Genomic DNA, 16,104 nt, shown 5'->3' with positions numbered 1-16,104 from the left:
CCAAAGGCCTATGGTGCATTTGGTGATGCTTTGTCATCAACAATGATATTGCTTCAGTAAATATATAATAATGCCACCATGGCATGTAACAAAATTAAGAGGACACATTGATACATTGATAAAAAAAAGTTACACTTATAAGTTACATTGTAAAATACTTCACTAAATCCATTACTGTGTTTTGGGAGGCAAGGATTGGCTAATCACAGTGTGCTGGACACGAATGGCTGTGATTGGACAGTTTACGAGTGTTTAGGGAGCTCTTGATTTGATGCACCAGAGCAAATATTCTATACATCCAAACTATCAATATGCCTCCAATCAAGTTTATGTAACAAATGTATGATTGTACTTATGATGTAATGGAGAATACAAAATAATGTACACTATACACACACAATAACCGAAAGATAAAGTTCTTCCAAACAGGAGCACAGAAAGGGGGAAAACTTACACGAGTGTGTGTGCGGATGTGCATCTTCAGGCCATCGTTCTTGCTGAACGCTTTGTCACAGTAGGGGCACTGGTATGGACGCTCACCTAGGGAACCAAAACAATTAGGCAACATCATTCACATATGAAACTGATACTGGACTACAACTCTAAACAGGAAGACATACTTGGGAAGGCTTTCTATTATACATATGCTGCACATTTGCTCACATATGCCACACACACATTTACCAATATAAAATATGACATGTATATATTCTCCAACATGACAAACTTAAAGACAGACCTTCAATGTCAGATGACCGAAAACTTTACGAAGACAAAAATCGCATATCCAACAATTCTTGTTGAGTGTAGAGTGTGGGATCTTCCTTTTTCAAGTCTGAAGTAGATGATAGAAAAAAATATAAATAATGGGCATTTATGCAATGCCTTGGCTCACAGATGGTTGAGTTGTGTGTGTTGTTGCCTCTGTCCTGTCCCTTCCTGACTTGATCTAAAGGCTGATTTATGGTTCTGCGGAGGCTCCACGCAGAGCTTTCGCTGTAGCCTACGTAAGTGGCCTGAAGTTTATACTTGTGCGTTGGTGTGCGCGTCGATCTCGTTAGGAGAATAGCACGGCCGGCATGTGTGTGTGGGTGGGGAGTGTGTGGTAGAGTGAGTGAGAGAGTGACGGTGATTCACTTCAGAGCGAGGACTCTAGAGAGTCATAGTGAGAGAAACAAAATGTCTCCCCTTTGCTTTCTGATCACGGTGGGAAATCTGGAGCAGGAAAAGTGAACCCTCTCCTTGATTTCATGTTGTTTATGGAGAAGGACAACCCGGAAATGAGTTGGGGGAAACGCAACACTACCAAGCCACGGCCGAGAGACATGCGTCGCCGCGACATGTAGTTACATTTTTTGAGAGGTGCACGTCAGGCTACGCCGTAGGGTCTGGGGTAGGGTCCGGCGTAGGGTGAGTATTTCCACGTACCTACGTACGGCGTCGATTTAACGCAGAAGCATCAATCAGCCTTAACGCAAATTTGACCTGGCTGCTGGTACACCAGATATCTTTCACTCCATTCATTTCTACACACTGACTTTCCACTGCAGAGCAAAAGCTTATATTGGCTACAATTCATGGCTCGCTATCGGAGCTACAACTGGCCAACAGTTTAGGAGCACATCAGAGGCAATGTGGCTTATCCCAGTTGGATCAAAAGCAGTCGGGCCAAACTCCTGCAGATCTTATCTGAGCACCCACCGATGATGACAAAGAGAAAGTGACAGGCTGTCAGTCAAACAGTCCACTGACACATGGATCTGTTTACCATGTGCCGATCCAAAGGCCAGATAGGAGCACCAGAGCTGATTAATCTATAGAAGGGATATGAGGTAACCTATAGAACCATACTGAAATTAAAGTCTCAGACAGGAAAAGATTCTGGGTTCAATAATTGCTTAATTTATTTCATAGATATACTCTTAATCAGGAAGCTAGAGCAAACTAAATAAATATGCTGTGTTCAGAAAATAGAGTAGGGAATCAAACTTAAAAAAGCATTTTCTGAAGTCCCCTTCCTCGTGATATAGGAAATGACTCTTTTCTGAATTTAAATATATGCCTGCAAGTGTACACAGTACAATCTAATGAAACTCTGCTAAAAATAGATACCTACAGCTACACATCTGTGTTCATTCCGTCAGTACAACAATCTAATTTCTTATCTGCTTTGTAGTAATCTCTCTTTAGTGGCTAATTGTTGAACAGGCAAGCAAGTCATTTTATTGATGGGGGAGATGTTTTGCCCCTTTAAGTAATAAGGTTAATTAGCTGTGTTTCTTTGGGATTCAAAATGCAAAGAAGATCCATCTAGGGAGCATATGAGAAAAGTAATATTATCTCCCAGTGCTATGAACACAACTGTGCTGAAGGAATGTTTCTCTTCTGTTCTTTACAGCAAGGAAGTAAGGTTTGATTGAGATACGCAGTACATTTTTCGTATCATTTTGTTTTGATATTTTACATGTGTTAATTTTAATATTGCTGCTGTTTTCTATCCCTGACTAGATGAGACTGGGCAGATTTACCCATTTATCCATTTGTGTCCGACTACTACTTCGACTTCATACATTTTTATTATTCCAACTTTGGATTGTCAAAGGACTACAAAACCATTTGTGATACACAAATCCTGTGTCTGTTAACAGAGAAGCTGTGACAGCTGTCACGACATTCAAGTCGGAGTCTAAACCCACCGTAAACCCCCCACAAGAGGGCTTCAGCGGATCACACTGAGGAGCGCTGTGACACAAAGTAATGAAATGTGTAACCCTTACGTTGGTGTCGGAAAGGGTTAACGTGACAGATGTGCACTGATTACCCATACTGAAACATGTGCAGACGGCAGCTCGCCATTCTGTCCCATTCTGCGCAATTTCAGCTCTAGGGGGGTTTTGTTGACAAACAGGAAAATCTGAATCCCAGATGTGTTTTGAGAAAGAGGAGAGCAAATCCTATGTCTTCTGTAGCATGTGTGGTATCGGGTTAAGGTCCCAGCGTTAGCCTTGGGGAGTCCTGGGGAAGGCATTAGTGTGCTAATTGCGCCCGAGCGCAGTGTGCCAGTGTACTTCTGTAGCTTGGCTCACATCCCTCCCAGGAGCTGGCTATTGTCAGTTAATACACCACACCCAGCTAGGGTGGAGGCTCGCAATAAGTGCACACCAATTCACCTACTTAACCTATGCACTCTCTGATTCTGGACATGTGCGCCTCATCTGGATAATTATCCATATATTCCAAAAGAGGTCATTCATAAATATGATCACTTATAGAGCACATATCCCTCTCAAAACTGCTTTAATTCAACAGTCATTGATTTTCCACTGGTTCAACCTGCTCTTAATGAATCATGAGCAACTCAATCCTTTAGCGAAACAGGAAATAAACAAATATTACTCAGGAACCTAAGTAGTAACATTCTTGCAACATGGGTCTCTGTTATTCGTGCGAGAGGCTTCGTGTCTGTTTGGCGGAGTGTTACTGTAACTAGAAACCCTCCACTTATTCTCCAGATTGAGCCAGATTGTTTGGGGATTATGAGGGGTGGCTGCAGCACTGAGCCAGGGCTTTATGTGTGTGGAGATGGTAACTGATTTAGCATGTGCTGAAACAGTACACCATCTCTTTGACCCTGGGTGTCTCCCCCGGCCCCCGCTGTGGCCCTCACACTCCTTGTCTGCTAATCGATCCGTTTGGCACCCCTTGTGTGTTGTATATGTGTGCGTACGCCCGTGTGTCTGGTTAGCAGATGGCCGGCTTTGTCGTCTTGCCTGCCGCACAGCGTTCCTGTTATGGAGAACGCTTTGTAGCTTCGGGGCTCCGGTCTGAAAGACATTAGTGCTGTCCGTCAAAAAATTAATTCCCATCTTCCTCCAGTTCAGCCAGACAGTGGCCCTCCACTGTCCTTCTCTCTGCCCTGTGTCACATGCCGACAGGGGCCACGGAGGTAATGTGATATCAGTGTGTTGGAGATGATAAGAGATCGCCTTTGATGAGCTGTAAGAACGCCCAACAACTTCTACACTTGACCTTTCCATTATAGCCAGGGTCTCGGTAGATTTCTCCACTTCCTCAAACAATTCCCTTAAACTCGCCCATGTGAAGGTATCAGACAGACTCGCCTTACCGCACATGCAGCAGATCCCAACTCCTGACACGCGTCTCAAAACTCCATCCTCAATCCAAATTAAGCATCTGCACGGCACCCGAAAAAACAGAACCCAAGCTGCGATAGTGCAGCACTATTTATCACAGAGACAATAATTCAGTAAATAGTGATTTTACTTTTCAAGATTGTAACCATGACCACAGTAAAGACAAACAAAATCATCTGTGCGTAAATAGCTTCAGTGATTCCAGAGTTCTACCAGATGTCAATTTGAGGGCAGTTGTTCTGTTGTGAGATCACCTAAAGCTGCAATGTGTAGCTTTTTAAAACATCAAAATATGGCTGTGTATAATTACTGTAACAAATGACACCATTATCGAGACAATTAGTATCCTTTGTCCGGTGCTAGTGGGATAGCAAGTGCGTGTTTATAAAATAAAGATGGTATTTTCCATGAACAAGTCCTGGTGTTATTTTCTCTTCCTCTTTTCCATTAGTGAAAAGGAAAGAAATATTGATTGTATTGTATATTGTTTTAATATCAATTTCGGTCTCACTGAGAAACCCACAATCACACAAAGAGCAGTGGCCTCAGAGCAATCTCTATTATAGCAATTCACCGGAAAACACACCACTGAAAATGTACATAGAATGTTTTGTATGAAGTTGTCTGGCATGGCCTTTTGTGTAATTATACAAATATTTCAAAGTTTAGATGAAATGTATTTACTGAAAATGCTTCAGGTTGTACACAACTGTAACACAAGCTTCAAGTTCAGTGAGGCAGATCTACTTTTCTTGTCATCTGTTAATACAAAAGTTAGCCCAACCATTCCTTTCTCTAAGTCTCTGAGAAAAACCAGACACCAGGCTATGGCCTGTATGTATTTTATCTACTGTATATAACCTGATAATAACAGAATATGGGATTTGACAATAATAAATACCCTGTGGCATAGGCCTGTGAGACGTTAGGCCTGTTGCTCTTTCTCTGATCAGTACATTAAAGGGGCGCAGATCTTTATGTTACAAGTTGTATAATTGCTTCTGTGCCTCAGGAGGGAGCTTTCTGTCTCGAGAAAAAAAAAACTAATGCTGTCAAACTAAATTGCTAACTAAACTAAATTGTGGCCCTTTAATGCCACTATGTGCACATTTTTTGTTGTTATATCTTCAAATAATTGTAAAGGCATATGTTTTTGTTTGTAGAAAAATATGTGACAATCCCAGGGAAAATTGGTGCGGCCTTTCAAACCATGGTGGCTTAAATATACCCCCTCTCAGACAGCTGAGTAAAGTTGACACATTGGTATGGTGTTTGCTTTTTGTTTTGTTCTGCCTCATGTTTCTGCTTGTTAAATTTACAGGAAATAAATATTTTATTTGTTGTTCATGATGATGATGTTATGAGTATCCAAGTGTTCCCTTTTTGATTACTGAACATGTGCAAACACACTGGAGACCTTGGTCTGTCTGTGCATGTGGAAAAAGTCTAAATACTGAAGGGTTCACATTCATTATACAACATAAACACTACATCAGCATTTTCGAGGGTTAAAATGCCACACCAATTTGTTGTAACACAGCTCATGGCTTTGCACTGATCACTGTGCCCACACATGACATGTCCTATGATGTCAGTGTGACACCGAGGCACTGGGTTCTGTCAACATTTCCCTTGGCACAAATAATTTTCATGACCCCACTATGGTTATTTACCACATCATGGCACACATGGTGGGAAAATCGACTCTCACCGAGCTGTGATGTGGAGAAGGACACATCACAGGGCCAAAAAGAACTGTTTAGAAAATGATAGAAACATCCATCATGACTCCTGAGTTCCACAATGTCTCCAACATCCAGTCCAAGTTTTTGACAGCTCACATTTTATGGGTTGTCGGTGATCTCATAAAAGCTGCTCTCTGAGAAGACGCCTGCCTCTGTGGCACTACAACTAATTTGTTTGAGCACCATGTTTTAACCAAATTAAACTGAAACAAAATCCAAGCCAAATATACAGTACACGTCTTGCCAGCTACTTAACGCTCTCAAGTAGATGTTTTAAAATTTCTCTTTCATCTATTTCTCACTTTCCCCATTTCTCCCATAATGCTCTTTGGTGTTTCATGGTAAAATGATAGGGGAAGGAAATCTCCAAGTAATCTGTACAAAGTCCTCTGTGTTTAGCAGGTCAATAATCAACACTGACTTGTTCCTGTGAAGCAGGAAGACAAACGAGCTGCTGTCGATTTAAAGGTCTTTACCTCAGCTGCTGGCCTTCTTTAAGAGATTACTGACAGAAAAAAAACTACCCGTGTTTAAAGTTTTTCTTAAATAAACATCGTCGTTTTATGATTTACACATTTCTCACACAATCTACATAATGTAGTAAACTAAATACTCCCTCTATTTGAGAACAAGATGAGTCTTGTCTGGATTGTCGCTCAGGGAACGACTCGCACTTTTCACCAAAGCTTATTTTTTCCTCCCACACAAAAAGGCAACAAACAAAAAAAATCCCAGTCTATAGAATGAGGGGACAGATTTACAGCCAGTCAGGGTCAAGGGTCATCCGGCTGGATGCTTTCTTGGAGTGGTCTTTTCTCTCTTTACTCCTTTCTTTCTTTTAGGTGTCCCCTCGGCTCCCACCCCTCCCCCAGCATTCCTCTCTTTTGTTTATTCTATATAAATACAATCAGACTGGGCCGCAGCTCACACTGGAATACTTTCTCTCTTTCTGTTGGTTTGTCCTTCGCACACACATGTACGATAAAAACACACACATACGCAGCTCGCGCACACACGGATACAAAGGACGCTGTTGACAAAGTGTGGTAGGACCATTGTCCGGCTAGCACTGAAATAGACACACACTTTTTGACACACTAATCCTGTCAACACCTGACAGGAATGTTTGAAGAGGCTACACATATGTTTTAAAGGTTTACTTTACCGATATTAATCCAGCTCTGTGTCATCTTTGTGGGGCAGTGTCTTTAGATGAACGGTGTTTGGCTTCCCTCAGTGGAGGGGGCAGACGTCTGTCGAGACCCACCAGATGATTCAAAACGACGTGTTTCGGCGGACCTCTGCGACACGTTTCGTGTCACTCTCGCGCCACTTGCTCTGCTCCGCAGGGAGCTCTGTGCACTGGCGCCACGGAGGGAAGCCAACCACTCTTTATCTCAACACGCAGCCCACACTGCCATGACACAGTGCTGGATTTAAATCAGCAAAATATTTCTTTAAGTGTGGTATGGACTCAGCACAAGACATGGAGTGAATGAAGCTGACTGAGCGTTATTTAAAAACTGATTATATTAGGTAACGGATTTACCAACTAGGGGGTCTATGTGGGCTGGTAATGATGACAGAGTCTACCTGGATTCAATAGGAAGTTTAGAAGATCAAGACCTGTGAGGAGGATTGGCATGGTTCATAGGAAATCTACAGAACTTAAGTGCATTTCAGCATGCAAGTCTGAAGCAAGAGAGCAAGCACAGTAAAGTGATGTCTTCAAACTCCTAAAAAACAACAGGACAATGGGAAGACAACATGAGAGAGAGAGAAAGAGATGAAGTTCAGTAGGAGTGAGAAAAAGAGGGAGACAGCCAGGAGGAGGGAGAGCCAGCAGTAAGACAGAAGAGAGGGGAAAAGAGAGTGAGTTTAGAGGCCAATAATTGTGTGTGTGTGTGTGTGTGTGTGTGTGTGTGTGTGTGTGTGTGTGTGTGTGTGTGTGTGTGTGTTGCGTGTGTGGCCGTGCCAGGTCTCTGCACCAGTCTGTTGGTAAGGAAACACACAGGAATGTGTGGCTTTCCAGTTTAAGGCAGTTTAATGAACATCCAGGGCTCTATTTTTGTGGCAAAGCAAAGACTGGAACAAGCAGTGCTGTATCATGTTGGCGTTTTCTAATATTAAAATGTGTAATATGTTACGTTGTTAGGTGGATAGTCGTGACCTGAGCGGTGAGCATGGTGTGAAGGTGGTACAGTAAGAGCTGAGCATCATACATAATGCAAATGACAATTAATACAAGGTGTTGGTATTTAGTATCCCGGGTCCAGACCTCTAATCATTAGGGCTGTAGTAGGTGATGTTAATGGCAGCTGATGGAAGGTGGATTAACAAAGCATTGACCTGTGGAGGGCCACTGACCTGTATGGCTGCGGATGTGGACCCTTAGCGTGCCGTTGCTGGCAAACTTTTGTCCGCAGTATGGGCAGATCTTCTCCTTCTCCCCCGTGTGTGTCTGGCACCGAAATGATAAAACAGACATGTGGTTGATATTAAGAAAAACATTTGTAACATTCATCCTCACATCGTTCCTACATTACAAAGTAAAAAGTGATCTACTGTGATAGCTGGAATTCAACGTCCGGACATTATACATATCAGATACTCGTCAAAAGTAGAAAATTTAACTCTGGCATACTGTGTCTTCAACCCATTCATACAAATGTAATCTGATTTTGGTATTTTTTTGCTTGGTAAAAAAAGCCCTCCATCATCTAGTTCCACTATAAATGCCAGTCTCTTTAGATTAAAACTTGATCTGCTCTGATTGGGTAAAGAATACACTAAATGTAGTTTTCTCCCATAATGCACCACTAACAAATGGAATGGAGATGCACATGTTCACATGACAGTGGATCCACTGAGCTGCCCTGAAGGCAGGATCAAAGAACACAGACGATGCAGATTTGCCAGGGTCCAAAGCCCGGGGGACTAAAGGCCAGGGTGCACGTATGCATCCTCCTCCTCCCTCTTCCCTCTTCCTTTCTCACCCCCAGCAGTCCACAATTTTGCCTTTTTTCCCTTCCCACCCGCCCTAAAAAAAAAAAAAAAAAAAAAAAAAAACTCCCCCTTCTCTCCCCCCTCCCCCCCCCCCCCCCCTCTCCTTGTTGCATACATTCAATTCCATTCCATCCTCATAAAAAAAAAAACCTTTAAAAAAAAAAAATCCATTCCTTCCATCAACACAACTGTGTCCCCCTGAGACACACCTCGGGTGTTTCGTTACAAAGGCTCCATCCACACACATACACACACACACACACACACACACACACACACACACACACACACACACACACAACAAACAAATCCACATATTTATGAACACATGTGTCCCAGATGGAGCAGTGTTGCATTATTTAGTTAGTTGTTTGTACAACAGAGCAAACATCACTGCTATTCTACCTTCACAGGCAGACAGCCAGGGGGGAATGCTAGCAATTTCACTTGGGAACACCACGTTCCAAATCATAAGTGTGGAATTTATTGGGAATTATAGGTAATGATTCAAAGTTTTTATATATAATTGACCTGTGTGCCTGTAACTACTCAAAATCCAACCCTGTAATTTTCAGTCATGGTTGAATTCTTCCAGAATAGCACTGACAGAGGTGAGACTATCTTGTATAATGTGCAAAACATACAATACATGCACATACATGCTGACACACACGCCCTCTCATATAACACGAATCCAGGCTCACTGAGGAGAAAGCATCGACTGTAACACAAGAGCGCTCCACGAATAACTCAGGCCCGTTCTGCCAGACATGGGCCGCACTACTGTTCATTTGCACAAGCAAGTGCTGCAACAGCAAATACTGCGTGACACAAAGAAAGACACAAAGGTATACATCCGCTCTGTCCCATCTTCCCATCAATTAGTTCAGTCATTTTTCAATCAAAAATGCTAAACATTCACTGGTTCCAGATTCTCAAATGTGCTTCTCTCTGTTACATACAGTATCATTGTATAAATTTAACATATTCGTGTTCTGATGTTGGTTGAGTAAAACAAAAACGTTTTTAAAAAAAAAGTCACCTTGGCATTTTCTGACTACTTTTTAAACAATGTTTCTATTTCAAAGACTGAATGATTAATTGATTATATGAAAAAGAAATGGCAGAGGAATCTATAATGGAAATAATCATACTCAAAAGCATCATAACTGTTAGAATAATGGCGGTAAGCTCATACTGTGATCCTAACAAACCTGGATCAGATGTTTTGGCTTTCATGATGTTCAAAAAGTCACTTTATCTTACTCCATGTAACGTCTGATTTCCATCATATGTGCAGAATCAGACACGGTGCACGGAGCTATGGTTAGATTTGATACTAACAAAAGATGGCTGTGGAAACTGTATGGGATTGTTTGGGGGGCCAAAGTTAACTCAGACAAACAGTTGCGGAGTATCAAGGTGTACATTAATTAAGACCTCAACAATAGTATGGCCAAAAGCAGGGTTACTCTGCGAGTGTAAACACGGCCAGTAAGTTGTCATCTCCTCGGCAACCTGGCTTTGATCAAGGCCAGATCTCCCAGCAGCCTCCAAAAGCCTGTAAGCAGCGAGACAGTTCAACAGGCCTGTCTTCGGCCCTACTGTTCTGAGACAACCTCCAAGACATTTTCTTTAGCCGTGTGCCAAGACGCTGTTTGGTTTCAATCTTGATCCATAATCACACCGGACGTTGTCAGATTTAGGACTCATAATCTGCAGCGAGATCTGTTTGGGGCTTTGAAACCCTGCAGAGCTAATGGGCTAACTGCCATTTCTAATCATCATAGGAATTGATTTCCAAGCCTTCATGGGCAGCATCGGTCAAGATGGATGTCCCCGTCAGGTTTGACAGTCCACGATATTAGAACAGTTAGCTGCATCACTTTCATGAGACGAGGACTAACTGGATGTGAAACAATGGACACATTTTGGTAAAGTAGATGTTCGGGCTGTTATTTCTTCCCTTTCCTTCCCAGCATGAGAACTGTGTGATCGTATGCTGATTTATGTGTTCTATGTGTTTATTTGTGTTTTTATGTGTTATCTCTTGTTCAGCACTTTTTTAAATGTGCTATATAAATAAAATGGATTGGATTAGATTGGATTTTAAATTTAGTTTGACAGCAGAAGATTTATGATGAATAATAGGGCTTTGATGATATGCTTTTGTCCCGATTCGATTCTTTCACGATCCATGGATGCCGATCCGATTTGTATTGCGATTTTCATTTATTGCGATTCTAGAAGTATTGGGATTTGATAGTACTGAGTATTGCAATTTTTTTTTCCTTCTTTAACAAAAACAAAAGTTGAATAATACACTTCTAGAGACAATGTTTCATGAGACATTTCTAAAAAGTCATTGTTCTCTAAGAAGAATGCACATTATACAGTATGTCTGACATTTATTTAATTTGTAAAGAAGTTTAGAAAATGGATTTTTTGCATTTTCCGCTTTCAGTCTGTTTTGCTGGAAACAGATACAATGTAGTCGCCGTCAGTGCTAGCATTCAAACAGAAAATATTTAGGTGAATCGTTGGTAAAAAAATATATATATATATAAATAATTGATTTTAAAAATCGTTGCAAAGAAAATCATGATACATAAGTGAATGGATTATTTCCCCCACCCCTAATGATTAATCTGACGAAGAATGCAGAAGTATATTCTTAGCAACTATACGTACTTTTGTGCTAAGATAATTGTATCAGTCAACTTCATTTTGCAAGGTTTCATACGCTATTTTCTAACCGTTACATTTGAACTATGTGCATTTCAAATAAATGCAACATAAATGAAGCTTGAACTCAATTTCGGGACAAAGTGACAGCCCTGGCAGACATGCAATCACTGGCTGTGATTGAGGTCGTCTGGCTCCAGCAAACACTCACCTTCTTGTGGCTCTTGAGGACAGAAGGAGTGACAAAGGCCTTCTCACACAGGTCGCACTTATACTTCTTATGGCCGTCGTGCACCACCTGGATGTGAACGTTGAGCGTGTCCTTCCTCTTGAAGGTGGCGTCGCAATGGTCACACTTGAATGTCCTCTCACCTGCAGCGAGCATAGAGGAACATTTGTAAGAGCCATTTGCAGTTCCTCTATTGTTGTGCCTCTAAACGCACAGTCATCACGCACAGCGAGAGTGGACCCAATTTCACCGGGGCGATTGTGTGGGCAGGACCATACAAAGAGGGGTGTTTCGCTGCACCAGACAACCCTGAACAATAGTCTTTAGAAAACTCTGGTTCTGGGTAATTTTTTCTTTTTTTTAACAGGAGTTATCCTTTATTGTGCATCTGTAGCTGTAACACATCCCAGGGGAAACAGTAAAGCAAACTGCTCTGCCATATGTTTCAGCTGAATGTCAAATGGTTCTGTCTTACTTTTCTACAGTGCAAAAAAAACATCCCTTATTGTATTAATCATTCCACTGACAAGCACTAAAATGCCAGACAGACAGTACACCGACAGTACGTTGGGGCACAATCTCAGCTGTTCACAGAGTGCAGCCTGATGTTTTCCTTCACGCCTCTGCGCTCTGTCTCCATACAACAGCCTCTATTGTTGCGGAGTAGTTGTTTCCATTATATGGAGATCATTCAATTTTTCACAGAGTAGTTTGGTGTGTGTGTGGTTTTTTTTTTTTTGTTGTGTGTGTGTGCGTGCGCATGTGTTTGGCAGGAGCAAGTGGTTACAAGCTTGTGCTCATTCTCCTGTTACCAAGGCCGATGATGGTCAGCTCAATAAACTGGAACACCAGTGAAAGCTGAGGTCCATTGTGTTTTTAATCAAATCGAAACATCCACTTGATGATAATTAATGTCAACGACACCCACGCATAAAGATTTCATTATTACTTGCAGCAGGGCTTCAGTCTGGTATTAAACCATGCAATGATAGTGATTTATACGTTAACATACACACAGGAATGTTCTCGGGGGTCTTGAAACAACTAGAAGGCCACAACTGACACGTAACTCTACGTAAATGTGCTGTGCCTGTTTCTTTGGGCAAGAACCGCACATACTAACAGATTCGTTCTGAAGTGGCTCATACGGATAATTAACGAGAACTTGTCGCATTCGTTTTCTTGTTTTTAGAATTTTCTTGAACAAAACTCCAGTAGTCCAGATCTGTCCAGATAGGACTCATGTATGATATGATATGATATGATTTTATATGATATTTTACGTGTCATGCCACTAAGTGGCCCATCCCACACGGAATTACATGACACCAAAACAGAAGTAATTTCATCCACAGTTTCTGGTCCAATGTCCACACACAACATACTCTACGTTGCATAAAATAAAGAACAAAGAAAACATATTACAGCAGCCACAACACAATCGTGTTACCCATAAATTGTCCAACTACAACTAAACATGTCATACATAAAACAAAACCACAGCCACAGAAAAATAAATAATTAAATAAACAAGGTATGTCACTTCCAGAAAGAGAACCATTGATACAAAGCTGTCTTTCTTTCAGCCCATGCTTGTTCTAAAAAGTCTGCAAATGAAAATGTTTTATGTTCAAACAACCAAACTAGTAGATCTATATCCTGCCCCATCTCTTTAACTTCAACTTTGTTACATAATTGCAATTTTAAATCATGTTAATATGGACAATACAAAGCAAAATGAACTTCATTTTCAATTTCATTGAGATCATATCAATAACATGTAGTAACAGTAAGTCTGCCTTTCTCAACGATAAAAAACTACTTTTGTTTGACTTGAACTGCTCTGGTCTCAAAACATCTTGGTCGCCCAAGCAACACAGTTGAAAATTAACACTGGCACATTGACAGAAATGTTTCTTGTCTTACTCCTGTTATATAGTTTGTTGAGTTGAGTACTTACATACTCCCAAATGTTTCCAACAATGATCAAACCGAGAGAAATCTGAAATTTTAATCAAGGACACGGTCTTTGTCATTTGGTAGCCTGTCAGTGGCGTCATATACCTTTTACGTATGCGTCAAGCGTTGTGGTTGTCTGCCAGAATCTGTCATGAATTTACTTTTGATCAGTTTCAAGCCACATTTTTTAACAATACACTTTTTAGATCTTGTTTTTTTTAGTCATCGGACGTCTGGATCTAAAGTTATCAGCTTGTGGCAGCTTGGCTCCAGCCGCTCCGATTTTTAACTCATTGTAGATTTTTAACATGAAAACGGCTTTATTCAGTGTTTTTTTTACTAGTTTTAATCCTCTGGTTCATTTGTTCGGAGATGGGAAAAAAAACTCCTGAACGATGAACGCTGTAGGAGTCCTAACCGGGAAAAACTGACTTCAGAATCTGAATGGATTTGGGGTTTAAATATGTTGCAGAAATCAACTTAAATAAAAAATAAGCCTAAAATAAACATTGTCCAAATTGAATCTTGACTTGCCAATTCACGGACAGCTGTGAGGTTTCTTGTTTCTTGTTTCATTTCATGATTCAAGTTCAGTAGATGTTATTTTCCCACTCCAACATAAGGGTCATCCTCCATTCTAACACCTAACGGTGTACTGTATGATGGCAGCTGTCATAATATTATCTCGCTGATTCAGGACTCAGCAGTATTAAAGTCTTCTTTTTACTGATATTACGTGATATTTTTGTGAATGAAACGTAAACAAATGGAGTGGAGCAAGAAGCCTTAGGTAGAAATTTGTGGGCATGGATTACGCTTATAATCAAATCTTACAAACACTTGGCATTCATCAATTTGAAACAAGCAATTTAGGGCAAGTGTGTCCAGTTAAAGAGAGTCCAAGACAAAAAACAAAAAAGGTAAGGCATTCAGAATAAAAATATGAAACTGTTCTTGCATTAGTTTTGAGAAAAAAATGTGATTTCACCTAAAAATTCTGCAACATCTGTGCTTCATTTTCTCATTTTGAGACAATCGCTAGAGAGCTAACGTGTATTTGCACTAACGTTAACTCACAGAGACAGGCACAATAATTCAATGGCATGTCTATTCTCTTACCTACAGTGAAATCCCACACTGGATCCTCCCGCCCCACATGCTATCTAGAACTTGATACAGAATACGAGTCTTGGTATTATATGGCCTGCCTCTTGAGACAGCGGCAGGAAATGCCTTGAGCTTTACAATCTCTTTGTTATCTGGCTCAATTGGAGGACCAGCGCTGCATCCTGCCAAGGCTCGACTGTCTGGGGAAGGAAAGTTTCTGCTGGGTCACAGCAGCCAGGGACCAGCAGACAACCTGAACGCTCTGTAATGTCTCCTTGGTGAAATGTTTAAAAGAGTTATGATGTCTATTATTAAGAGAAATATCCACAGGGGTAAGGATGAGTTGAAGGCAGATGGAAATATAGCAGTCTATCAAATAAAAACTAGATGCTAGGCTTGTTTTGAAACTTTTTTCCTAAGAGATATTAAGATGGTCAACATTTTTAGATGGCTTGATAAAATAATCTATTCCAAGGTCATTTGTCCTCAAAAACCACTGCATATTTCACAAGGCTCATTTAGTTATTGCATGTTATGCATAAAATATCATTATAACTTGATTTGTTTTGTTATTTTTAACTGAAAATGTAAAATTTAAAAAAATATCACTAACTTTCTTGGCACTTCAATATGGGTAGGGCTGCAACTGCAAGACATCGTTGAAGCTCTACTTATGTATTCATTGTGAGCGGGGTCACAACAACAATTATTTTGGTCAATATTGAAATCACACTTATTTAACAGGATTACTCGTTGACTTTTAGAAGCAATTATTGAACTTAAAAAAAACAGTGAAACAGTTAACAAACCAACAGTGAAAACACCTCGAGCTGTGAAATTTCCCTTGGTACTTTTCCTCGTTTGAACACATCTTACTTGCAAAAGGAAATGTGCAAAATAATCGTTTTTGTGATCATTAGGAGCCGGAATCGTAATCGTGACATTTTGATTAATTGCACAGCCCTACAACACACAGGGGCTCTCCCACTCTACTATACTTACTGTTGTGGATGAGTAAGTGACGCTGTAGAGAGAAGGGGGTGCGGAACAGAGCTTTGCACTCCTCACACTGGAAGGGTCTTTCCTCGGAGTGGGTCTGCAGAGAGAGCAGAGCAGCGTCAGCTTGTTTATAATGTGTAAGGCGAGCCGCTGCCTGCCTCCGCGTGGATGTTGATGAAGCTTCTTAAATTGATGTGAGAGGATCATGCAGAAGGCTCTG

The 16,104-nt window shown here is 40.9% G+C and overlaps 1 protein-coding gene across 2 annotated transcripts in view; it reads right to left on the bottom strand.

The window, feature by feature from the left end:
• Positions 1–16,104, bottom strand: part of prdm5 (PR domain containing 5) — a 38,150-nt gene that overhangs the window by 10,274 nt on the left and 11,772 nt on the right. For both annotated transcript variants that reach the window (XM_039812444.1, XM_039812443.1), the window contains exons 11-14: positions 15,888–15,981; positions 11,802–11,962; positions 8,267–8,360; positions 455–540 (exon numbers count right to left, since the gene is read on the bottom strand). In XM_039812444.1, the coding sequence (XP_039668378.1) occupies positions 455–540; positions 8,267–8,360; positions 11,802–11,962; positions 15,888–15,981 (435 nt within the window). The remainder of the gene's footprint in view (positions 1–454; positions 541–8,266; positions 8,361–11,801; positions 11,963–15,887; positions 15,982–16,104) is intronic.

Source organism: Perca fluviatilis, chromosome 9 (genome assembly GCF_010015445.1).
Source record: "Perca fluviatilis chromosome 9, GENO_Pfluv_1.0, whole genome shotgun sequence".
Classification (NCBI taxonomy): Eukaryota; Metazoa; Chordata; class Actinopteri; order Perciformes; family Percidae; genus Perca; species Perca fluviatilis.
This window is presented reverse-complemented; position numbering and strand designations above follow the sequence as displayed.